At 31.3% G+C, this 27,995-nt stretch overlaps 1 protein-coding gene across 1 annotated transcript; it reads right to left on the bottom strand.

Annotated features, from left to right (window-relative positions):
• Nucleotides 1-27,992, bottom strand: LOC127698744 (PCI domain-containing protein 2-like). The gene is made up of 15 exons (XM_052202399.1): nt 27,877-27,992; nt 23,777-23,818; nt 23,191-23,312; nt 22,765-22,830; nt 21,956-22,052; nt 19,642-19,745; nt 19,079-19,154; nt 18,485-18,579; nt 16,847-16,893; nt 15,936-16,036; nt 14,775-14,848; nt 8,495-8,620; nt 5,077-5,143; nt 3,653-3,709; nt 1-371 (listed from the first exon to the last, which is right to left on the bottom strand). Exons 1-15 carry the CDS (start codon nt 27,910-27,912, stop codon nt 288-290), a joined length of 1,194 nt encoding a protein of 397 aa, XP_052058359.1. The 5' UTR covers nt 27,913-27,992; the 3' UTR covers nt 1-287.
• Nucleotides 27,993-27,995: the final 3 nt, after the last annotated feature.

Raw genomic sequence — 27,995 nt, 5'->3', positions numbered from 1 at the left:
TAATTAAGACAGGTGTTTTTACTACAATTTGTTTATTGTATATATATAAAAGAACAAATTCTACATAATTCTACAACTTTTACCCATCTTCTTACAGTCTTTATCATTTGCTCAATTCCACAGTACAATTTGTAAACAGGTGCAATTAACTGTATTTCTATCAAGAAATACTTTTACTGACTTTAGAAATGTAACATCTCAGCTGTCTAAGTTTTTTTATCACAATTGTGACACGACACATGTGACACATGTACTTATAGTATCTCTACTTTGCTGTAAATTGTCATTCATGATGAAAGCACGGGGAATGCATTCTGTTTACTGACCACTACTTTTTGATGCTGGTGAGATATGTAGCCTTTGATCTTGTTCTGAAACAAATAATCAAAGAAAATAAGTACAAATGAAACTGGAAAATAAAATTAATACACATGACTGGACAATAAGTCGATGACCAGTACATGTACTAGATGAGTAATAAGTCCTGTTCATTCACAGGAACTAGTGACATAGATGTGTTAACACAGTATGATGAAAATTTCTCCTTTATTCTATCTCATAAGTGATACTGTGGTTTCATTTATCATGGATACATATTTTCGTGGAACAAGGAATAATTGTATTTTTGTGGATATTTGATTTCATGGTATGTCCAAAGTATGTTTACAAGGCTATAAAAAATTTGTACTTCGTTGAACATGAAATCCATGCAAAATGATATCCCACAAATAATAATGAATCCACAGTATTGTTGATATTCATCAAACTTAATATAGGTTACTTTCGTTATCTCAAAGTCTTTTATCTGCAAATTCCTGTTATATCAAAATACACTGCCTGTTCCAATCAATAGATTTGCATTATTTATTACCGCTGATATCTCAAAATTCCTGTTATCTTAAATTATTTTTGTCAGTCTGATCAACTTTTAGACAATCAGTATCAAATGCATATGTGAAAATGAAGATGAGATTGTACACAACAAATCTAAAGGGAGAAAAGCTAATATTCAACATTTCAAAAAAATTCTAGAGTCCCAAATCACAATTTAAACATTATCACCAAACCATGAAATCTGGATATGACTATCCTTTGCACATTTCTTTTATAAAGTTCAGTACTTAATTCATTATGTGGTGAGGTAAGTTTTGATATCACATTTATTTCATATTATCAAACTACTAAACCTGCTACTTGCTATGATCACTGAACTATGAAATTAAGGTCACACAATCTGTTTCACCTATATCTTAAGTAATTTATATCTTCATGCATCCTGTAGTAACATTGTAATATAACTGATCTACATACCAAACTACCCTTCACCTAAAACTTAACTTCTAAATGACATACAGAAAAATAGACAGCTGACAATGACTATATGCCCAATTGCTTGACACATGTTGATATTTCCTCTGTACATTACAATTTTACAACCTAAATGAACTAACTAGACTGAAGATAAAAAGCCCTTTTTCCCTTGCATTGATATCAAAATGTAATTTTTAACTTCCAATTTGTAGTACGTGATCAATCCTTAGTTTTTGGTCAAATGTTTCTTTGATTTTCTTTTTCATCTTTTGTTTTACCATGGTGGTGTCTGCCCTTCATTAGGTTACAATTTTTCATCCCCTTTTCCCTATATTCCCTATAGCATATATTTTTTTCTCAACTAAAATTAAAAACTTGAACTTGACCTTCATTTAGTCACAAGAAACAACATATCTAAATTTGAAAAAAAATCAAAACAGCGTTTTCATGTTATTGAAGAGACACTGTTTGGCAGCCGCCCGTCCGCCCTACATCCCCAAATCAATAAACGATATTTCCTTCGAAAATCTGGTTAAAAACTTTCAAAAAATCTGATTTTTTTAAACAACAAAAATGTTGACAAGGCTGATCTCTAACTGACAAAAAAGTGAACAAGGCTGATCCCTAACTGACAAAAAATTGAACAAGGCTGATCCAAACTGCATTTGTAAAACAACACAGGGCTTTAATTTTTTTTACATGTATGTGTTTCAAGTTGGAAAAAAGGAGGAATGCATTAGGCCAACCTTAAAAATATGTTTGTTTGCAGTTTTCCGACTGTACCTTCAGACTGCAGGGTAGGTAGGTAGGAAAAATATTTTATTTTATCAGCCAGAATAAAGTTTAAACAAGCAGTTTAACACAAACCAAGTTTCTTGTGAAGAAAAAACATTTTAAAGCAACATACACTGAAAACCAACATGAAATGAACAGGCATTTTCAGGTAAACACTTTTTTAACCAAAACTGAAACTTAACATAGTGTCATTATACAATTTATGACATAAATTTATGGTATTATGAAATACTGGAACACTTATAAACAAGGAATGACTAGAATTGTTGTAAAGAAACATATTCACTGACATATATGCATCTTTACTAGATGAGTAGAGTAGAGTATTTGCATCAGAAAAATGTAGATATTTAAGATTCAAAAGACAATTAAGAAGTGTGTTAAAAAAAAAATCAACCATTGAATCTTCCTTAATTGAAAAAAAAAGACAACTTAAAAAAAATATATTAGACATCTGACTATTATATAGGTTATATTTGGAAAGATATGCTGATGCCAGGCTTGAATTAAAACCAACAAAAATCTTAAGACTAGCTTTGGGGTGAAATCCATAGCACCCCATTAAAAGTAAATGGTCTGTACTGAAATATTTTGACTGCTTAATTAAATTGGCAGCATAGCTCCTAGCTAAGGACATATTTCAATTCAATTCACACAGGCCACATAGTTTGGGTATATTTGATATTGTAAGAGAGAGAATAACTGCAATGCTAATGAGTAGGACAGCCCCCCTTATCCTAAAGGAGCATACTCATTGCAATCGAAGATAGATTTGATACAGAGAGAATATATTTATTTCTCATGCCAACCATTCATTTTCTCTACATCTTTGTGTAGTTTGTGTGGCTTCTTATTGATTTAACATTTCAAAAGGGTCCTTCCACCGTACAGGGGTGTTTACAGGTATCCAAGTCAGGACCAAGAAGTCACGGAGGAGTGGTTTCATCTTTGTTGTCTTCACGACGATTTAAAGAAAATATGGCATACTTCAGGCTGCTGTCGAATTGTTGAACCACTGATATTGGTTCCATAAAGTCAGTCTCAAAAGATTCTGTATACGATTTGTTTGAGACAGAATAGGTTGTCGTGTCGGTTTTATGAATATCCGCTGCATCATCGTCAATGATATCATCGAAGACATCATTCCGTGTGCATTTCTGCCTGCATCAGTATAAACAGTTTACTATGAAACTTTTCTGTGTAATATTTGTCTTAAAATTGACAGAAGACGACAGAATAAAGTACTCCTCCATGACTTCGTGAATACCTGTAAACAATCTCCATGTGCTTTACCATTAAAGGGTCCGATTAATGCTTGACAGGAAGGGAAGAAAAACTGAACTTCAAACATGTAATTGACCTAGACTCGAAATCAATTCCGGAAACGACCCGAAATTCCGGATCAAGTCAATAGAAGTATTAAAAATAATTTCTTCAAATTAAAAGCAATAAAATGTTCACAGTCGGGCGGATTTTCGAAGGTCAGTCGATAAACTGCAAACAAACAATATTTTAATTTAAGCCTTAGCTGCCTATATATACTGACCTCATATATTAAGTTTGCAATTATGCATGCTGTTTCATCATTGTCAATATCATCTACCTAGAATGCAAAAAAAATGTTTGCCAGTCAATTGAAACATTTCATTTTAAATGATTTACATATATTTCATCTAATTGTTAATGGCATGAATAACTGCTGTATACATGTTAACAGAAAATTCTGTAATTTAAAAAATGCATTGATTTCTTTCCGTTTTGGGTTTAAAAAATAGTTGTTTAGTGTTGGTTTTTTTTTAAATGTGCATTTAATACAACAGTGACTGCAGTAAGATGATCTTGGGATAATAACAAAGTCTTGAAAGACATTAAACAATTAGAATGCATGTGTTGTCATGCCAAGCATATCCCCACTCATAACACAAAGTATCAGCAAACAGGAAGAAGGTGTCTTACAGGTCTGAAAACCACACACACATTACAAAAAAATCACTGATAAGCTGCTGACCAAAAATGAAGTCAATCTGTTGATAATATTGGATAAATATATGACAAAAGAATTAAAGTTTTTATATTGACAAATTCAAAGTATCAGCAAACAGGAAGTAGGTGTCTTACAGATTTGAAAACCACACACACATTTCAACACTAAAGCTGCTAACCAAAAATGAAGTCAATCTGTTCAATAATATTGGATAAATGTGTGACAAAAAAATAAAGTTTATTCAACACATTGACAAATTCAAATTATCAGCAAACAGGAAGTAGGTGTCTTACAGATCTAAAAAGCGCAAACATGTTACAACTCATCAAAGTCAAGCATCTGACTAAATATCATTATGAAGTTATTCTGTTTGGTGGTTTCTAAGTAATGTGTGACAATTTGTTGGACCAATGGACAGAGGGACAAACAGACAAGGTGATAGCAATATAACAACAAATTAATACACTGCAAAAAATTAATAATATAATCTATGAACACCTAAATTCTTTTGGTTGAGTAATGATAATGATGTTATGGTGCTAAATGTGCCAAAATTACATGCATATCAGGTTGAGTTGGGTGAAACCCATTTCCATAATCAAGAATTTTACTCTAATATTATAACTTGAAGCAGGTTATTTCCCTAACCAGGAAGTAGAACTGCTTTGTGACAATGAAGCTCAATGAAGAGTTTACGATTAGTGGTTTATAATCCCTGTTGATCTAAAAATATTTGGTTCATATAAATATAAAAATTATCAATGGTCTTTTTTGCCTTCCAACATACCTGTAGTCAAAGTCAATAATAAAGCTGGAAATTTTTGTATACTAAAGCAATACATAGTTTTTACTTCTCATTATTGCTATAACTGCAGTGAACCAATATTTATATCAGTATACTAACTATACTTCCAAAGAAGGGAAATAATTTGTATTCAATTGCTATTTTGAGTTTCAAGAAAGTCTTATACTGATAAATAGCTTACCTGCATCATTCTCAAAGCTGCTGTAAAGGACTCTATTGGTAATAGATGAGTCTTTAATATTAAATATCTGTAAATAGAATGGAAAAAGTGTGCTATTCAAGGTATACATTCAATAGAAGCATTTTTTTCATTTTTTTTTTTTACAAATTTCCAGTACAAAATTAAAAGCCCTTGAGTAAACTTATTAAATAAATAATATTTGATTTTGATTTTTGGTGTTTTAATGCCACTTTTAAGCACCGCTTTTGGGCTATTTCGTGGCGGCCAGTTTTTATTGGTGGAGGAAGCCAGAGCGCCCGGAGAAAACCACGACCTTCGATAGGAAAACTGACAATCCTAGTCAATTAAGAAATAAATAATACTGCTAGCCAGTATGTATGGTTAATGTCATCTGACCATATGTCAACAGAATAAGGGGTCAAAATAGCAAAAGGAAAAATGGTGCAAGTTGGATTCTGTTAAACACATGTCATAATTCTATTTGCTTAATTCCTACAGTTAAAAAGATAAAGTAGATGCCTCCAAAATGTCACCTGATGTGACTTTTTTCAATCTCTACATTGAATCCAAGTCAGTTAAGATTATAGTCAAACATAGGGTGTTCAAAATCAATAAAGCACCAAGCCAATAAGACCCTTGTGTTTGGATTAGCTTGGAGTTATCATGATATCAGATATGTGATGATCATGTGGCCAAGTCTTTTATGAAGTTACAACAATAAACAACTGGTCACCATGATATAGCCAAAATTGCTGAAAGGAGTTAAACACCAACAAACAACTAATCATATTAACTATACTATCTTAACAAATAAAGAAATAATACAATCTTAAAACTTACATGTGAAAATTCACATGCTACAAAAACTGTCATAGTATATGCACACTTTGACCCTTAATGAAGATTAATGAAGACAGATTGTTTTTTATGTAAACAATTTAATAATAATTATAAGCTGGAAAACTTGAACAATGTTACAAATTATGATCAAAGTGCACTTTTTTCAGAAAGGGTTTAAAAGTGACAATACATAATCAAAATATTCAGTAAAAATAAATGATATTGGAAATGGAAGTTTTTCACCGAATTCATAAAAGAATAAATTTTACATTTTGCATAAAAGGGAGATAACTCTTTAAATTACCCTTTCACTGAAAAGTCTACAAATATCTCAACCTACAAATTTGGATACAGACCTCCAGATGGGGTTTGAAAAACACCTCCACTTCACATACTGATTTATTTCCAAAATCCCTACCCATACATATATTTCATAGGAAAATTGTAACCCATTTATATATTTCTTTGCAATCAGAAATACAATATATGATATATTTTATAATTTATATATAATAGTGGCGGATCTAGGATTTTAAAAAATTGGGGTGGGGTTCCTGCCCCCTAAATCAGCCTCTGATCTTATTTAGATGTTAATGACATGGGATTTTTCATAACTTATTAGATAAAAAGATCAGTACACATTTTTTATATTGCCCCTGTGAAATTGCACCCACCCTATTGACATATTCAAAAAATTGACTCATACCAGCAGCATGTCTGTTTACCTTATAAAGGAAGAGACACCCCATGACCATAACATACCAGTAACAAATCTAATTTAATTATCAATAACTCTGCTAATGGTAAGAATAAACATACACTCTTATATACCACCTAACATGGAAGTTGTAATGTAGATGGGATACTTTATGAATAAAAAATGTTGAAAGTTGAAACAAGTTGGAATCCGTTGAAAATAATTCTATTTGCTTAATTCCCTGTGAGAAAGACCAGGCAGATGCCTATAAAATGTCATGTGACTTTTATCAATTTCCACATTAAAGCAGCCCCTATCTTTGAAATTCTATATATTATTTTACAGTTTTCCGGCACAAATGTTTGTATCATAATTCTGACAAAATAAATGTTCACTGAAAAAAAAAACACCTTAACTTTATGGCTATGACAGTTACAAAGATTCAAAGACCAGATTCAGACATACTTAATTGTTCACCACCTATACTGCATCAAGACAATAAGACCAGAATCAGACAGACTTAGATGTTCACCACCTATACTACACCAAGACAATAAAACCAGAATCAGACAAACTTAGATGTTCACCCCCTATAAAACACTAAAGACAAGACCAGATTCAGATTGCCGTTCCCTTGTTTATAATTGCTTACATTTACTGAATTTAAACTCTGGTGGATAGTTGTCTCATTGGCAATCATACCTCATCTCCTTATTTTTATACATGTATTAGATACTCATAATAATCATACTTCTTGAAATTCTGAAATTTGGTGAGGATTTATTATTGCCATTTTTGAACAATGGACAAGAATGAAAGATTAAATATTGTGATTTCAAGAAATGCAGTATACAGATAATGCTATTTGATAATGCAAATAAATGGGGAATGTGTCCATGGGGACACAGATGATGCCCCCGCTTGCATATAACTTTATAAAGGGACAATAACATCAATCTAGAACGGTAAAAGTGACGCTACCCAAATTCAAACTTGATCTGTGTTTTGTGGTAATAAGCATTGTGTATAAGTTTCATAACATTTGGTTGAGACAAACTAAAGTTAGAGAACAGAAACCAATTTTAGGACGTACAGACGGAAAGGGTTAAACTAAATACCCCCCCACTACGGCTGGGGCATAAAAATCACACCATTTTCTGAATTTACAGTTATTCTTATTCTCTTTCTTATGCTTGCATGTAAACATCTTACATGCTTCAAAAATCCACACTTTATACACCTTTTGACTATTAATGGAGAAATCAGACTGAAGATGACTTTCTAATGTAAATAATTTAATAATTATTTAGTTTATAAATTGGAACAATATTGCAAATTTGAGCAAAGCACATCTTTTTTTGTAAAGGGTTTAATTGAAATAATATATAATCAAAATAAGCAGTAAAACTAAATGATTTGGCAAATGATTTTTTTTTTACAGAAACCACAAAAAGATTAAATTTTGTCTTTTAGTAAAAGGGAGATAACTTTTTAATTGTAACCTCCCACAACAAAAACTGCAAACATTCCACTTTATACAGAAAAAAACATAAGTAAATCTTTACTTCTACCGTCATTACAAGTGTAATCACATGCTGGTCATGGAGAAAGAGTATTAACTGATGATTACTGGCTCTTAAATATCCATATGGACAACATGTGAACAATCTTTCATTAAAACTCTTTGATGTTTATACCCATGCAATACAAAGAAAAAAAGGAGAAATATGACACTTTTTCAGAGTTTCAAAAACATACACACAAAAATGCTGCAAAAATTGTTTCCCTTAAAAATGTTGTTCACACTTAATCCACCATAGACATTTCAAAAGAGTTCTTCAGATACTTTGTTTTCTTATAGAGATTTCAATGTATACTTACACTTTTTTAAATAAATTTCTGTAGGTAATTATCTTCAGCTTCTCCAAGATAAGATATATACCACACTTAATAAAAAAGGTTTCATTTCTTTGAAGAGCTTCATTCAACTTCAACAGGTTACCAGTACTGTAATGTAATAACATTATTGAAGGGTTTTTATTAATGTGAATAATGCGACTGGGTGAGTATTGCATTAATAAAAAAACTCACATTATAATATCAGATACATATGTCTGGATGAAGATTTTCCTAAAATCCCAATACAGTCAAGCCTGTATTAAGCAGTCACTCTTAAGAAGTCTCAAAAGTGACAGCGCAAAAGAGGTGACCTGTTCCAAAAAAGTCCGATTCTGATATCAACCGTGACCTGGATGGCGTCATCCTGGTTTGCCCACATTTAATTGCAGGTTTATAAAAACATAAGGTGTTTTGTTGTTTTATTTCTGAATTATAGTCATATTTTTTACCTTTATTTTACCTGTAAAATTTTATAAAAGATACTTAATTCTGCTGTTAAATCAAGGAAAATGTGCAAAATTCTTTTATACATTTTGCAGGAAAATGTGTTGAATTTGACAAATTAAAAAAAAAATATATACAAAAATGTTTATTATTTTAACAATTTATCAACAATTTATCTTAATTGTTGGTACATCTTAAACAAAAATGTAAAAAGCAAAATAATAAAACTTAAGATTAAAATAAGTGTCATTTAAATTAATTTTTATTTTTTCACTTTTTTTTTTTTTATTTTAATAAATACTCAGTTCATTCAATGGGAGATGGTTCTATGTTCCCACTAGTGTATGCTCTACTGCCAGGAAAAGACGAGGTCATCTACTCACACTTCATCAGCCACAGACGTTACATCGCTCAACTACATCAGTAACAACTTCAACCAGAAACAGTATTTATTGATTACGAGACAGCAACTTACAATGCAGCACTGACAGTGTTCCCAGGGGTAACCTTGAAAGGCTGCTTCTTCCACTTTACCCAGTGTATTTGTCAAAAGGCACAGAAATGTGGACTAAAGTCACACTATAAAAAAAATGAAGACATCACTCGACTTTTACGATGGTGCAGTATTACTTCTTGTTCCACCCCACCTTGTTGAGGAATGAGGATGTATGGCCTACAACTTTAGAAGACATTGGTGAAGCTGACAACATACCCCCTACAACAACATTTACTGATTACGTGACAGAGTTTTGGGTTGAAGGATACCACTTTTTATGGAACCACTACTACACTGAAGGACCTCGCACCACCAATCACCTGGAAGGATGGCACAACAAAATTAAGAAGAGACTCCAACATGCCCACCCCAACATCTACAAGATCATTGAGTTTATACTGAAGAAGACCCAGGCACTAAGAGGATGTACCATTATCCAGTATGCAGCAGGAAGACCCTCCCACCAAAAGACAACTATACAGAGTTATAGGCACCAGACTCCAACTACTGAAAGACACCAACAAGGACTCATCAACGTGATAGACTACTCTGGTGCAGCATCCCATCTTCTTCATTTGAACTGAATGACTTTGTGAAATATTGTTATTTGTGACTTTTTGAATATAATGTTTTGTGACTTTTGAAATATATATAAAAGGTTGTATTTTTCATCATTATACATGCCCCATATTACTTATTTTACCATGGTGCTTTATTTATTTCCTTATGCAATGCATGTATAAATTTGATTCATATATCATATAAATTATGTTTGCAATAAAAGAAAACTTGTATTGGTGTATTTATATCATGAAAATCATTTAGAAATTAAAGGGGCACTAGCTGTCAAATTCGTGTTCACCGATTTGACTCATATTCTCATATTTGATTTATAACAATGTAAAACATTTATCCAAATTATAAAAAGCCTAAAATAAACAATTTACAGGACATGGGCTCAATTATATGTAGCTTCGTTGCGTGTGTATTTTAGTCTAGACACCATCTAATTAACTATTGAGTTGACCTCTGACGACCTCCGATGACCATATAAGCGATATAAACATAAATATAGATATAAATAGATATCGAAATCGTGCAATTGGATTTTTCTATGTCTGTTTAATTTCATTTTAAAGATTAAAAATATATGTTAATCATTGTTTTTACCTGTATACGAATGATTTTTTGTGGATTGAATCAGTCAATCAAATGATTTACCTTTGTTTCACTTTCAATGTTAACATTCTTTTCCTTTAAATAACTTAACACGCACGTATCATGTTTTATCCATTTCTAGCTAAGGGGTTAAATTGAAGTTTATATGAATACATATTTAATGGGGTTGAATTATTCACTTGCAAGTGAAAAATTCATCATCAATGTTTCTTAGCTTATTTTGACAAAATTGAACCAGACTGGCTGCTAAAAGCGATTTATTATTTCGCTATTTCACTTTCATTAATGATTGAACAAAAAAAATCATATTTCAGATTTTTTATATATCTCGTAGCTAGTGCCCCTTTAATGAATTATTAAGACACTTTTATAAATGAATGTCATTGTTTTGTCATTAGTTGTATGTTAAATAAATCGATTGAATTGATATTAAATTATTGAGAGGGAAAATATTTGATTTAATCATTAATCATCTATACAAATGAAAATGGAACTACAAAATGAAAGATACCTGAATATATATAGAAAACACTGATTAACTATATATCTAAGTTGGAATAGACTATACAATTATATGCTCATTAAACCTTTTGTCTTTTTGGTTTTCTTTACTAATAGATAATTGGTATAACTACAAAATGAAAGATACCTGAATATATATAGAAAACACTGATTAACTATATATCTAAGTTGGAATAGACTATACAATTATATGCTCATTAAACCTTTTGTCTTTTTGGTTTTCTTTACTAATAGTAAATGTGGGCAAACCAGGAGTAAACCACCTGGATAGGGGCAAATTGTTTTAGTGTTTTCAATCAGTAGTTATCGTCCTTGCGAGTAGTGAAAAAAAAAATTTGGCGGATAATAGCGCTGTCAATGTGAAGACAAATTCGTAATATATGTTAATATTTGTTTAGAAATTAGTTAGTGATACTGTTTTAAATGGAAACTAAAAGGTTGGAACACGGAGAATTCACGAAATTCAGCTTCTATTGCACTATCATGGTTGCAAACAGGTATGGATTGTGATTTTAACTTCGATATAATTGCCAACACATATTTTTCGTCATGAAGATTTTTGGTTGATATAAGTATTAAAATGACGGTTGTTAAAAGTTGAAATAACGATTTTGTTCAAAAATTAAGTGACTACTGAAATGAGTTAAATCAATTGGGAGGATATAAAAGTGACCGTTAGAGGCAGGTGACCGCTGAAAAGACGTGACTGTTAAGGCAGTTTTGACTGCAATTAATATCAAATTTTGTCCTGTCTTTCAAAATTGCAATAATAAATGCACGAAATAATTTCTGAATTTACAGTAATTGAGATTGAGATTCATATAAGACAAGCTTTACTTACAGCATTGTCTACTGTTTACCTGTGTGTTAGATTTCATTAATTGCTCAAAGAGTTCTTTATAAATAAATAAAATGCTCCGCAGGGCGCAGCTTGATACGACCGCAGAGGTCGAACCCTGAACAGTTGGGGCAAGTATGGACACAACATTCAAGCTTGATACAGCTTTGCATTTGGATTGTGATTAAATATTTGACACAGAATGAATGTGGTCTAAGAACTTAAAAATTTTAAATTGGACATTCACCTATTATGTTCCAATATCCAAAATCTAAATACGTGGTTAGATTCAGCATATCAAAGAACCCCAAGAATTCAATTTTTGATGAAATCAAACAAAGTTTAATTTTTGACCCTTTTGACCTCAATGTGGACAAAGTTGATAACGGGGCCCAAAAATCAAAAATCTAAATACATGGTTAGATTCAGCATATCAAAGAACCCCATATATTCAATTTTTGTTGAAATCAAACATAGTTTAATTTTGGACCCCGATTTGGACCAACTTGAAAACTGGGCCCATAATCAAAAATCTAAATACATGTTTAGATTCAGCATATTAAAGAACCCTAAGAATTCAATTTTTGTTAAAATCAAACTAAGTTTAATTTTGGACCCTTTGGACCTTAATGTAGACCAATTTGAAAACGGAACCAAAAATTAAGAATCTAAATACACAGTTAGATTCGGCATATCAAAGAACCCCAATAATTCAATTTTTGATGAAATCAAACAAAGTTTAATTTTGGACCCTTTGGACCTCAATGTGGACCAATTTAAAAATGGGGCCCAAAATCCAAAAACTTAATACACGGTATGATTCAGCATATTAAAAAACCCCAAGAATTCAAGAATAAAACCCCATTGAAATTGGTCAAGAAATAAGCAATTTATACGAAGTATCTTCTTTTGCACAATACTGTGCAATTAAATATTTCTTGCTATTGCGCAATACTGTACTATTGACAATTTCTTGCTATTGCGCAATATTGTGCTATTGGATATTTCTTGCTATTGGGCAATACTGTGCAATTGAAGATTTCTTGCTATTGCGCAATAATGTGCAATTGAAGATTTCTTGCTATTGTGCAATACTGTGCAATTGAAAATTTCTTGCTATTGCACAATACTTATTATATAATAATTTACACATCCTGTTTGGTGTGTATCTCCTACCATATCATTATTATTTGCTTTTAAATATAAATCAGAAATAACCAACTTAAAATGGTAAAATTTTAAAAGAAAAAAAAAAGGAAAAAAAGAAAAAAAAGGAAACCCCCCCCCCCCCCCCAAATTTTTTGACCCCCCTTATGATTCATCACCCCCAGACTCAATCCCAGCCTTCCCTTTGTGGTATGGTACCTTTCAGAGAGATCCATACACTTGAACACAAGTTATTGTCTGGAAACTAGAAAAATGTGTTTTTTGGCCCCTTTTTGGCCCCAAATTCCTAAACGTTTTGGACAATTACCCCCAAACTCAAACCCAGCTTTCCCTTTGTGATATGGAACCTTGAAGTACAATTTCAGAAAGATCCATACACTTACACACAAGTTATTGTCCTGAAACTAGAAAAATGCTTGTTTTTTGCCCCTTTTTGGCCCCTAATTCCTAAAATATTGAGGCAATTACCCCCATCATCAATCCCAGCCTTCCCTTTGTGGTATGGTACCTTGCAGTACACTTTCAGAGAGATCCATACACTTGAACACAAGTTATTGTCTAGAAACTAGAAAAATGTGTTTTTTGGCCCCTTTTTGGCCCCAAATTCCTAAACGTTTTGGACAATTACCCCCAAACTCATACCCAGCTTTCCCTTTGTGATATGGAACCTTGTATAACAATTTCAGAAAGATCCATACACTTACACACAAGTTATTGTCATGAAACTAGAAAAATGCTTGTTTTTTGCCCCTTTTTTGGCCCCTAATTCCTAAAATTTTGAGACAATTACCCCCAAAATCAATACTAGCATTCCTTTTGTGATATGGAACCTTGTGGTACAATGTCAGAGAGATCCATACACTTACACACAAGTTATGTCTGGAAGTTACAAAAATGCTAATTTTTGGCCCCTAATTCCTTTACTGTTGGTACCATAACCCCCAAAATCAATCCCAACCTTCCTTTTGTGGTATTGAACCTTGTGGTAAAATTTCATAGAGATCCATTCACTTAAACTAAAGTTAGAGTGCGAAAACCAATGTGTCTTCGGACGACGCCGGACGACGACGACGACGACGACGACGCCAACGTCATACCAATATACGACCACAAAAAATTTTTTGCGGTCGTATAAAAAGAAAATATAGGTATTACCCAAATGATACAGCAACTTATCAACAACAAAAATCAAATCATCTTTGTCTCTAGACTTTTAGCTGACTATATGTTATGAATTTTGCTCATTGTTGAAGGCCATACGTTGACCTATAGTTGTTAACTTCTATGTCATTTGGTCTCTGGTGGAGATTTATCTCATTGGCAATCATACCACATCTTCTTTTTCTCATATTGTGTTGTCCTTACTCCTTCAGATTTTTTTCAGATTTTGTTTTTTTCTTAAGATTAAAATACTCTTCTAGTCTCAAAATATCAATATACAAATACAGCTTCCTTCCATGCATTTAATTAACTATCTTATCCTCTTACATAAAAATTCATATTTCAAGACATCATTCTTATTTGTTTTAAATGCACCACTATTCCAAACCTCTTCATTATTATTTTCTAAGCACTTGTTGACCTTCAAAAGCAGTCATTTCTGAGAAAGTCCTTACCTGACACTTCTAGCAACATCAGCAAACTGAAGTAAATCATATTTCTTTAATACTTGAGGTTTTGGCATTTTTCCCTGAAATACACATTGAATTCTTGAAAAATTATAGACACATTACATTTACATTATGAAAGGGAGAGGTATGACATAGTCATTATCTTGCTCCTAATATTAAAAAAAATACTGAAGTCTTAAAATCCTATCAGGGTTCTCACTAAGCGAGACCATGAGTCCTGGACTCATGAAAATCTGTCTGGACTCTTCATTTCCAAAACTGGTGAGTCCAAAGATGCATCAAGATTGTAAAATGTTGTAGCACACATATGATTTTGTAACAAAAGTTTCAAAACAATTTAAACTTGATGTCATTTCCATGCTTTATTTTATCTTCGAGACTGTAATATTAATGATCAATTTTATAGCAGTAAAATTTCATCTTCTTGCTGTTGGCCAAAAACAGGATTGTCAATTGTGATGTTACTGTGAAATCAAATTGACATATTTGACAAACAAAAGAAGAATGTCCTAGGACACGAATGCCCCTGCTCAAGCTTTGCAATTCTAAAAAGTTAAAAAGGGGCATAACTCTAGAATGGTAAGTGACATACTGCCCAAATTCGAACTCTGTCTGCTAGTTTTGGTTCATACCAATGTGTATGAGTTTCCTAAAATTTGCATGAGCAAACTTAAGTTAGAGTGCGGAAGCACACTTAATGCCCCCGTTGCCTATGGCTGGGGCATAAAAAAAGACCTGTCGTACCCAGGGCTTCCAAAAAATATTTGAGCCAGCCGGACATTTTTTGTCTTATCCCGATTTCAATCCCTTAAGACTTAGTAACATAAGGCAATCATTTTAATCAGTCAGGCATCATATAAACAATGATTGTCACAAAAACTATTTATGACTGTTTTGGAAGCCTTGGTCATACTTTCTCTTAAATGAATTCATTACAATGAGTACAACATGATAGGACTACATTGATTTGACTAGGTTTTAACAGTAATAAGTTTTAAAAGCTACATAAAAACTAATGAAATATCTATATAAGCTGTTTCAAAGAGGTTTCCCTTAACTTACAATATACAAAATTTACTACATGCATTTTGATAATAAATTCATTATTATTGAAAATTATAAAAAGTCCTATTTCTTTATTCTTACCAACAACATCTTTACAGGTAATAAGTAAATTAAACTCATTCTTTTATTCTTTATGCTGCTTTTATGACATCTTTCAAAGGCAAAAGTTAGATATTCTTCAGCTGTAAGTAAAAACATTTAGTTTGAATTTAAATATTCGGATTAGAAAGTTACTAAATAGCAACAGTCATGTATGTTTTACTGTGCAGATCTTTGATATATATTTATGCTTGAAGATGATTTTACAAAGACTTTTCAATTCTGCTACTTTTTCTATATTGTCCTTATAAAACTGTTACAGTCTGACACAAATGGCATTTACCGACTAAGATGAATTCATTATCATGAATATAACAACATTGTTGGAAATTCATTATCATACAAAAACATAACAAAGAAATTACCAAAGAAATCTATTATAGATATTGCATTGTTTTGATCTTACTGTTAAGTGATACTTTAATTTCTAACCAATAAAAAACTACTGTTTCAATAACATTTATTTCGATATGTAAAGGGATTGAAGTCCCTTAAAAATATTTTGAGCTTTACATAAATTTATGCTCTAATTTGTGATTCTTTATTAAATATGAGGTCAATGCAGCATACAAAAGCGTGAAATTCTTTTGATTTGCATAATTAGGAATCCTTAACTATCAGTGGTAACATGCCTGTCATGTAGTGATTTTAGTTTGCAGGTTATTTCTTGATAGACTCTATTTACCTGCTTCCTTAATTCCAATCTAAACAATACTCATGGAATTTACCACACTATGTGTGTGTACAAAGGGATCAGCAAATGATCAAATTGCTAAAGGATATAAAGGATTAATCACATTTTTCCTTGAGTTTAAAACTGGACCAATTAACTCACAAATGTATTTGTTTAAAGAATTTGTAACCATGATTGTGTTTTATCCTATAATGAATACCTGCTTTGTAGTCACTGTCAAACATTGCCTTTCTTCCAACATAATATCTGAAATGAACAGTTTCATCAATAACAATGTAGTATAAAGTGTAAAAAAAGGCTTATAATGAATTTGATGGTAACTGTAACAAAATTTTGGATTTTTTTTATCTTATGGACTATTTTTACAATAAACATAAATAAAAGAAGAATGTGTCTGAGGACACAATGCCCCCACTCAAGCTTTGCAATTTTCCAAGTTAAAAACAGGCATAACTCTAGAAAGGTAAATGACTTACAACCCAAATTCAAACTCTGTCTGCGTAGTGTAGTTCTTAGCATTGTGTATGAGTTTCATAAAATTTGAAAGAGGAAAACTTAAGCAAGAGTGCCGAAACCAAAAAATTTGCAATTTTCAAAATTATAAACGGGCATAACTCTAGAACGGTAAGTGACTCACTGCCCAAATTAGATCTCTGTCTGCAAGGTTTGGTTCATAGCATTGTGTATCAGTTTCATAAAATTTGGATGATGAAAACTTAAGTTAGAGTGTGGAAATGAAAACATTTGCAACTTTCTGAGTTATAAAAGGCATAACTCTAGAACAATAAGTGACTCATTACCCTAATTCAAACTCTGTCTGCAAGTTTTGGTTCTGACCATTGTGTTTGAGTTTCATAAAATTTGAACGAGACAAGGGTAACACTTAATGCCCCCGTTGCCTAAGGCTGGGGGCATGATCATGAAAAAACATAACTTAAAACCCAATTTCCAAAAATATTGATTTAACAAAAATATGGCAGTTTCATTACACACATCTATATATTGTGTAAATAAATGCCCTCGCTTGCTTATAAAGTTATAAAGGGAAATAACTCAAGAACGGTAAAAGTGAAGCTACCCAAATTTGTAATTGATCTGAGTTTTGTGGTAATAAGCATTGTGTATAAGTTTAATAACATTTGGTTGAGGTAAACTTAAGTTAGCGAACGGAAACAAAAAATTCAGCAATTTTACCATTTGTAAAGGGGCATTACTCTAGAACGGTAAAAGTGACGCCACCAAAATTCAAACATGATCTGTGTTTTGTGGTAATAAGCATTGTGTATAAGATTCATAACATTTGGTTGAGGCAAACTTAAGTTAGAGAACGAAAACGAAAAATTCAGCAATTTTTCCATTTGTAAAGGGGCATAACTCTAGAAAGGTAAACGTGACGCCACCCAAATTCAAACTTGATCTGTGTTTTGTGGTATTAAATAAGCATTGTGTATAAGTTTCCTAATATTTGGTTGAGGCAAACTAAAGTTAGAGAATGGAAACCAATTTCGGGACGTACTGACATATGGACATATAGCGGACGTACAGATGGACAAGGGTAAAACTTAATGCCCTCTCCGCTACAGCGGGGGCATAAAAAGGGGTCAAATTTTGCATAAATGACCTTTTTTTCTCCATTTAAAGTGCCTTCAACCCTCCCATACAATTTTTACAATATCATCTCGGGGCCAAAATGTATAATGCCTTTGTAAAAATATACCTTAAAATATTTAAACATACCTTATTTTAACTATCTATCAATGCTTATTTCCAGCCTAAACCTTATCTGTGTATCTGCTTATCATCTTTATAGCTTACATAAATCTTAAATCTTACTTACTTAAATGTAACTTGTTGAGACAGAGAAAATCTGTTTTTCATCGGTAAACTGTCTATAGCTCTAACCAGTGGCTTACACAAGTGTAATTTGTTTATCTGCAATAAAATTAATATATGTATACAAAACTATAGATTTAATGCATTTTGTTACATAATCTTATTTCATTAAATTTACATATATTGCAGCTGACAGAGATGTGTATATACACATGATGAATAGTGCTTTCAGAAATAGTTTCAATTTTCTTCCAAAAGAAAAAATGGGATTTTCTTTTAGATGCGTTATTTTATGTCGCTGATGCTTTGGAGAAATTTCAATACATGTACCTTCATAAAAAATTTTCAGTCTGAAATTTAGAATTAACTGAAAATTATTTTTATGTTGTCTTAATGTCATATTTCACACAAAGCATGTACAATGTATATAAGATTTGGTTTTAAGAAAAGCATAAGTAAACGACAAAATATATTATATTTCTATTTAATGACTGACATTTAAACACTACGTTTTGTATTTTGTTTCAAATCAAATCAAAATATTTATTGTGTTAAAAGTTGGCTTGGAATGAATCTATTGCATCAATTGTATAGTTACCTTAAAGTATATTTTAAACAGCTGGTTAACAAGATTCAACATTCCCCATTTCTTAGAATCTTCAACAGATGCTCGACTATATTGAAAGACATAAACATATTTATTAGACATGAGAAGTTAGAATGAGATCTCCAGTAAGTATACAATATGTGTATAAGATTTTTAAAATCACATTCAGATAATCCGATTTGAACTTGATGTCTGAAATTATTCAAGGTAAATAATTATTATAGTCTCATTATTTTCAGAGCTACAAAAATTCTGGCAATATACTGTAAACCAACTTATTTTTGCTGATACTTATTATATCGCATTTAGCCGTTTTTAGCTATTATGCAGCTTTCACTGAAATCTCTATAAATAATCTAGCACTTTTGTCCATTTTTTTTAACTATCACAATAATAAATATTGCAATAAATTCTCATTATGCCGTTTTCAAAACGGATTAATGAGTTTTAAACATCAGAAAACTACTCTTGTATCCTTTTTTATTTGCTTTTGTTGTATTTTTTTCAAGACTTATCAAAAACATCCATCAAAGTTGTAATATCTCTATGCTTACTTATCACTGGCACAGACTCTAAAACAGCCCATGATAAGATCTGCAGCCTTCTCTAATCTGTCTCCCATTTTCCCCTTTCCTTTGTGAACAGCCTGAATATCTCCCTGAAAACAGGCAAATTTTAATAAACAGAAAAAACATATAAATGAGTAAAGCAATTCTTTAAAATATAAAATTTGGATTATAAAATAAAAGCAATCTCAAAAACTTCTTACTGTTTCACACATCATTTAAAAGGTAATAAACTGTTAACAGAGAGATATGTTTCACTTTTTTGATATTTTGATAGCAATAAGCAAATGTTGAAATCAAAATAGCAATACTTTACATGTAAGTTATGCAAAATATTCAAAGTCAATGAACCATGACTGAAAGTACATGGCCAAACAATCTCCATAGAAATGAGATGTGCCAATGCTAATACAACTTCATACCAAATATCATTGATCTACCTCTAGTGGTTCCCCATAAACTGACCTTTTCACAAACTAATACATTGTTGACGGTGTGCTACCGCCGCTGCAGCCAACGCCAGAAACAGCATACCTATGTTTCGCTTTTTCACTTGGTCAAGGCAAGAATAAAATTTTGGACTTATTTCACTCTTGAAATATATTGAATCCAAGTATTCTTAGATGTTTTTTTTTAAACATCTTCATAAAAGTTTTTATATTTCAACACAAGTTCTAAATTTTGATTTGATGTCACTTTTTTATGTTGAATTATTGAAATAAGAGATCGAGCGATTAGAAAAGTTAGAAAAATTTTGGCTAAATATAACATGAAGCAGAGAAGACTATTAATCTAATACCAGTCTTAATTGAAATTAAAGAACCTTAGTGAGCGCGCTCACATACCCCACGTCCCCACATTGTCATTGGAGAAATGAAATAAGTGTAAGAAAAAAAAAAATTGTATAAGAAAACAAAATTGAATCATAATATCCTGTCAATATGCACTTCTACATAGTATGTCCTTATTATCTACAAAGTTTCATGAAATTCTGTTGTGTGGTTTCAGAGGAGTTGCGATGACAAACTGTTGCAGAAGTACATTGATGCAAATAAGTTCAAAGGGGCGTAACTCCTAGAAAAAAAATTGAATCGTAATTTCCTGTCGATATGCATTTCTACATAGTATGTCCTTATTATCTAAAAAGGTTTCATGAAATTCTGTTGTGTGGTTTCAGAGGAGTTGCGATGACAAACTGTTGCAGTAGTACATTGAAGCAAATAAGTTCAAAGGGGCGTAACTCCTAGAAAAAAAATTGAATCGTAATTTCCTGTTGATATGCACAACTACATAGTATGTCCTTATTATCTAAAAAGGTTTCATAAAAATTCTGTAGTGTGGTTTCAGAGGAGTTGCGATGACAAACTGTTGCAGTTGTACATTGAAGCAAATAAGTTCAAAGGGGCGTAACTCCTAGAAAAAAAATTGAATTGTAATTTCCTGTCGATATGCACAACTACATAGTATGTCCTTATTATCTAAAAAGGTTTCATGAAATTCTGTAGTGTGGTTTCAGAGGAGTTGCGATGACAAACTGTTGCAGTTGTACATTGAAGCAAATAAGTTCAAAGGGGCGTAACTCCTAGAAAAAAAATTGAATTGTAATTTCCTGTCGATATGCACAACTACATAGTATGTCCTTATTATCTAAAAAGGTTTCAAGAAATTCTGTTCTGTGGTTTCAGAGGAGTTGCGATGACAAACTGTTGCTGTAGTACATTAAAGTAAATAAGTTCAAAGGGGCGTAACTCCTAGAAAAAAAATTGAATCGCAATTTCCTGTCGATATACACAACTACATAGTATGTCCTTATTATCTAAAAAGGTTTCGTGAAATTCTGTTGGGTGGTTTGAGAGGAGTTGCGATGACAAGAAACAGGACTGACAGATGGACGGACTGACGGACAGACGGACTGACGGACGGACTGACGGACGGGTCAAAAACATTATACCCTCCGCAACCCGTTGCGTGGGGTATAATAACTTTTTGAACATTGTATTGTGTGGCACATTTCACAGCAAGATGCAAATCAGATGGTAAAGATTGGTATGTTTTTTTTTTCCATTTTACAAATGTATTTTTGTTTTGTCACTAATATTGATTGGAGTCTTGACCATGCATAATAAGCTCATTACTTAAACAATGAAGATAGCAGGTACTTCTTCTGTAAGGACAAAACTATTGTTAAGTCACTGCTACAGAATGGAATCTTTATACTATACATGGTCAGGATTATTTTTAAGCCATTAATAGACTTAGTGATTTATCTACAGTTTGTTAAAACTGTTGTTATCATACTTACGCTGTTGGCAAACAATCTCAGATCAATAAATATATTAAACATGATTGGCAAAGACCAGTTTTCATCCTTCTGACTCTGAAATATCTTGTTAAATGCTCTAGTTTATATTAAGGAATAAATAAATATTAAGTCTTAGGCATAAAAAATTGTATTATGATTTTTCAAAAATACATTAAATTTTATTTATAGTATTATCTTCTTTCATCTGATGATTTGGCATATAATCTATGAAAAATTTTAATATATGATTGTCAAGTTTTAGAAACTTTGTACTCCAACATTTTTCAATACACATGTATAATATTTTTTGGAAATATTCCTGTCTCTTTTAATGTGAAGAACATGTGTACTTAAAAAAAAGTAAACAAAACCTGTCTGACACAAATCAGAGATTATCAGACTTTAATACATCTTAGTACTTTACAGGAAAGAGCAGACTTTTATGTACAAAGGTCACAGGATATATATGATAGTTTGAAGTCAGGAGTCTAAGATGAAGCATCGCTAGATTCAATGTTGCATGGTCTAAAACAAGAATAATGCCGATACTTGTAATTTTGTGATTGTTTTCCATTTTTTAAATACATGTACAACATGTACTTCTAAGAAATTATACAGTATATTAAGAGTTTTTGTCAGTTCACAGTATATTTTCAGCAATATTTTACATTTCTTAAAATTCTAAACAATACAACACATGTACGCTTATGTTGAAAATCTTTTCTTATGCTGAATGAAAATTGACAACAATTTTTTTGAACAAACATGTTCCGCTCTGATTAAACATCATCTATTTTTAACAAGGATACTGTGCAACAACAGATTGGCAGCCATACGCTTCAATAAAATCATGGTTTGATACAGCCCAACAACACCTGCAAAAATAAAATAAACTTCCATTAGGAACTCTTATCTTTTTGGTTTGTTTTGTTACATAAATATATAGTAAATATATATATTCATAAATTGTAATAAGTACTGTCAAAGATTTAATACATACAATGTCATAAAACGATATGTATTCTTTAAATCGACCACCAAAATTAGGTAAACTGCCAGGTATAAAACATATAAACCCTAAATATTAATCCTACACATCAAGAATGAAATTTTACGGTAAAATTTAAATGCTTGTGTGTATTAATTAATTATATGTATATTTGTGTGTATGTGACTTTGTGTGTTTTTGTTTTGGTTTGTTCTTTCTGCTTTGTTTTTGTATTGTTCAGACTAACCTTAAATGAGCAGCAATCATTTCATCAAACGGACTATCGAAAACTCTCTGGACCTGAGATTCTGGATTCTCTACCTGTAGTCGAGGATTTTGAATGTGTGGATGTTGGAATGATAGTAATTCCTGGAAAAAATTGTCAAACAAAATAGAATAAACCTAATTCAAAATAGATCATTATCCCATACAAATTTTGTTCAATGGTTGCTTATTCCTCATTATTTAGCCAGATTTTTTTAAACTTCTGATAATTTTTGGAACTTCACCGCAAAAGCTATCGGTACATTTAACAGATAAAAAATGACTAATTTTAATAACTAGAAGTCATTTTTCTGCACATGCACACATGCAAAAATCACTGAGTAATTGAAAAGAGAAGAGTAATGAAAAGCTTTAGCTTAACATAATAGAAAAACACTTTTCTCATCTTGTCTAAAATTATTTACCAAATTTTTTTTCACACTAACCTTTTTTCTCTTCAACATGTTAGTTGCTAATATATATATATATTCTGTAAATATTGTTCAGGGATTTGTTATAAAAATAGATTTATATCTAACATAAATATATGTTTGATGAAGTTAACTTACTGCTGCTTTCAACCCATCTCTTTCTTGTAAGGCATCATCTAACTAAAATAAAAAATACTTTGTCATTATCTCTTGTACATATTCAACCCATCTCTTACATATAAGGCATCATCTAACTAAAATAAAAAAATACTTTGTCATTATCTCTTATACATATGTACTTAAGATTTAACAGTTACAACTTTAATTCAAACATGTAAGGGTAAAGCCACAATTCTAGATCAATCATATTCCAGCAACAAATCTTAATGTGTGATCTGTAGAAGGCAGTTGTGAGATAATATTTTTAACCTACTTCATAAGGCTATTTAAAACACATTATAAATGTCGAATCAGGGTTTGTTCACCCACAATCAAGTTGTACCCTATTTCCCAATATAATCATTTGTCCAGAGTCTGTTTGTCCATATTAATATTTTATTCAGATTAAATAATCATGATAATGGTTTAATAATATAATTTTAAATAACAATTGTTACGAACTAACAATTATGATAAAGGCTCATGTTGTCAGCCTGGTAACATCTGGTTTGGTACAAAATATATTACTGTGCTAAAAATACATGTAGAAGGAATACTACAGATGGACTTGATACACATTGTTACTTATTACAAACAGGATAAAACATCCTAATTTTTACGTTGATGTTGTTTATCAAGCCCAGAAATTCAGATATGATCTGGGTAAATTTGTCAATCCTTTAAATAAACTTATTTAAAGATTATGAATTTAGCACTGTAATAACATCTTTGAATATAGTTTTCATCAGTACAGATATTGATTTTGGTATCAATAAATTAAAATCCAAATAAATATTATTGCTATACATGTACACAGATGTACATGTACATTCACTGCCTAACATTCTGTTGATACCTATACTTTGCACAAAGTTGTGTTTTTCTCTGACTGTTAATTACGTCTTTACATTCCAATGGATTTTGGATGTGTACTGATTGATATTTTAGTCTTAGATACATGATTTTTGTATTAGTTAATATTGGCTTTGAACTAATTCTAGTAACTGGAAGTACTCTCAGATCTATATAAAAATAAGGAGAGTAGGTATGATTGTCAACGAGACAACTACATGTATATCCACCAAAGATCAAATAAAGTGGATGTAAGCAATTATAGGCTACCCTACAGACTTCAACAATGAGAAAAACCCATACCGTATAGTCGGCTATAAAAGGCCCTGACATGAAAAATATGAAACAATTCAATTGAGAAAACTAATGGCCTAATTTATAACAAAACAATTAATGAAAAACAAATATGACAGACATGAACCAACGACAACCATTGAACTACAGGTTTTATGTTGTCTATAAAGTCATATGAACAACTGCTGATTATTGACTTGGGACAGGCACATAAAGAATGTGGCGGGGTTAAACATGTTTGTGAGTTCTCAACCCTCCCATTAACTTGGGACAGTGGTGTAACAGCACAACATAAGAACAAACTATATAAAATTTATTGTGTTTTTGTGCTTTGCATCGATCTGAGTTAAGCCCTTTACAACTGATGTTTATAGTTTGTTTTTATGTTATGCTGTTACAACACTGTTCCAGGTAAAGGGTAATTCAGGCCCCAAACCAATCCGGCCAAACTTGATCCTGCAACAAGTCAATCAGGCCAAATTCGTTCTGGCCCCAAAATAAAATAATGAATAATTACTATATCAAATATAAGTTTTGTAAAGAATTTGATTCAGGGTACATGTACATGATGTAAGTGGCAATTTGCACACGAAGAAGTAAATTTTGCTGTTGAATATTTTAAGGAAGGAGATTTAATAATCAATGACAACAGGTAATTAACTTTATATGGAAGGGGTTCCTGAATCAAACAATATTTTTCAATTTAAGTATTTTTATTACTAAAAAAAAGTTTGTGGGTCATGATCAGCTTATGATTGTTATCAGTAATAATATTACACCAAGTTTTTTTTAAATCTTATTAAGATCAAAGTCATATGAACAACTGCTGATTATTGTTGACAAATTAAATATTGTACTAACTTCTGTAATACATGTATAAGTTTTTATCACAATAATGGATTCTCAATATTCTTGGTAACTTCTTTAATTTATATTAAATTGTAATCAACATAAATGCTATTCTGTATAATCATCCCTACTCTGACATTAAAGGTGATAAAGTTATTCTGATTTAAATATTTTATATTAAAAATAATTTATTTCGAATTGTATATGTTGGTGTCATACCAAATTTTTACTTTAGAAATCTGAATATTAATATTTAAAAAATATTCGAATAAATATTGCATCTAACATGTCTTATGAAAATAATATATTTCAATATGTGTCAAAGGCACAATTTTTATGTCCATCATTGTTATTATCACTAAAATTCATTAACCTTTATTTACAAATGTACTACATGACATATTAACATATATATCACTCTTATCCCTTGTCAAAGTTTTTTTCATAAAGTGTCCGAATTAACTTGGGCCAGAATGACATGAAACCATGTATTTGTTTTTCCTTTATTCTTTTGTACATTTACATAAATTAGGCCGTTGGTTTTCTCATTCAAATTGTTTTACATTTGTCATTTCCTAGCCTTTTAAAGCTGGCTATGCTGTATGCTCATTTTTGAAGGCTGTATGTTTATCTATAGTTGCTGACGTCTACATCATTTTGTCTCTGGTGGAGGGTGGTCTCATTGGCAATCATACCACATCTTCCTCCTATCTTTATATAGGTATGTCTCACTTCTTCAACATAAGTGTTGCAGATTGGACAAAACCGTTAAATACCATAAATATACCTGATGTTTTCATTAAAAACAAGAACAAAATTAAAGAAGCCAGGGACTACGTAGACAAACAAACCCTGGTGGAACAGTATAGAAGCAAACTGCCCTGACAATAATTACTGTGCACTAATTATTTAAATAAGAAAATAAATTTTTTTTTATTCAGTTTTCATAAAACTATACAACACAAGCTCAAAGAGCTTTTGACTGAATATTAAAACATATAGACAACATAATAACGATAATCATGATAATAGCAGCATGCATTACATACACAAAATTAATTTGGCATTTAAATGTGAAAGAGTTGGTTTAACATGTCTAAGCATATCTGAAATAATAAGGGGACAAAGTCCCCTATAACAGTAGAAAAATCAATAAAAAAGAAAAAAAAAAAAAAATCGGGAAAATTTCCCGAAATTTTCATTGTACTAATGAACTCAAAATCATTAACTTTTTTTAATTCCCGCTATTGCGCAGAAATCTACTTCCTTCTTCCGGTCTCGTTTGTCATGAGACTTTGAGTGAAATATATATTTATCAGTCCAGTAAAATATAGGAAGGAACACAATAACAATTTTATTTCTAATTATCCTTTGATATGAAAAAACGTTACCTGATGATAGCTTTTCTTTGTTTACATTGAATATGACGTCATAACTAAAACAACGTCACAACTAAAATCCCTAAAAACAGAACCAAAATCGGAAACGTTACGGTATTTCCGTTTCTTTTTTAACAGATTTAGAACTTGAATTAAAAAAAAATAATTTATATAGACTTCGTCCCCTTTCACAGGTAATGCGTCTCATATTAAGATAAAAGTGTATCTACCAAAAAAATTTAGAATATCTAGGTAAAAATCGTAATAAAAATTTGATACATAGAACATTTCAACAGCTAGCAATTCATGACAGTAATGGTCAAGTATAGCTGTGGAACCGTGGCTCTTAGGTCCTTGTGATACATCTTGACAATATGCAGATGATCTATTGTCCCCAAATTGTCAAAAAATATCACAAGGACCTACATGTAAGGGTACATGTAAGAGCTAAGGTTCCGCAGCTAGGTCAATTACAGTTGTTACTCCATATTTTTGAAAACTGTTGTCAGTAAATGTCTTTTTGTCTACATTGTTTTTAGCCATGCTGTTGTATCATGTATGTCTTGGACTAATCTTTCTTTCTTGTAAATTTCTATTTATTTATTTTTTTTTATTTTTACATGTCCAAAATAGACGTCAAATTGAACAACTATATTCAACGGAGCATAATGATTTGTTTTAATTTCATATTTGAAAAAAACTCACTGTTTGAAAATACTGGTTCATTGACCAAGTTGCCATTTCACTGATAAATAAATTCCAACAGGCTTACATGTACAACTTAATGCAACCCATGTGAAAATTGGAACCGGAAGTTTTGATTT

Source organism: Mytilus californianus, unplaced genomic scaffold (genome assembly GCF_021869535.1).
Source record: "Mytilus californianus isolate M0D057914Y unplaced genomic scaffold, xbMytCali1.0.p SCAF_4, whole genome shotgun sequence".
Lineage (NCBI taxonomy): Eukaryota > Metazoa > Mollusca > Bivalvia > Mytilida > Mytilidae > Mytilus > Mytilus californianus.
The sequence above is the reverse complement of the archived record's forward strand: the minus strand, read 5'-3'. Positions and strand labels throughout refer to the sequence as shown.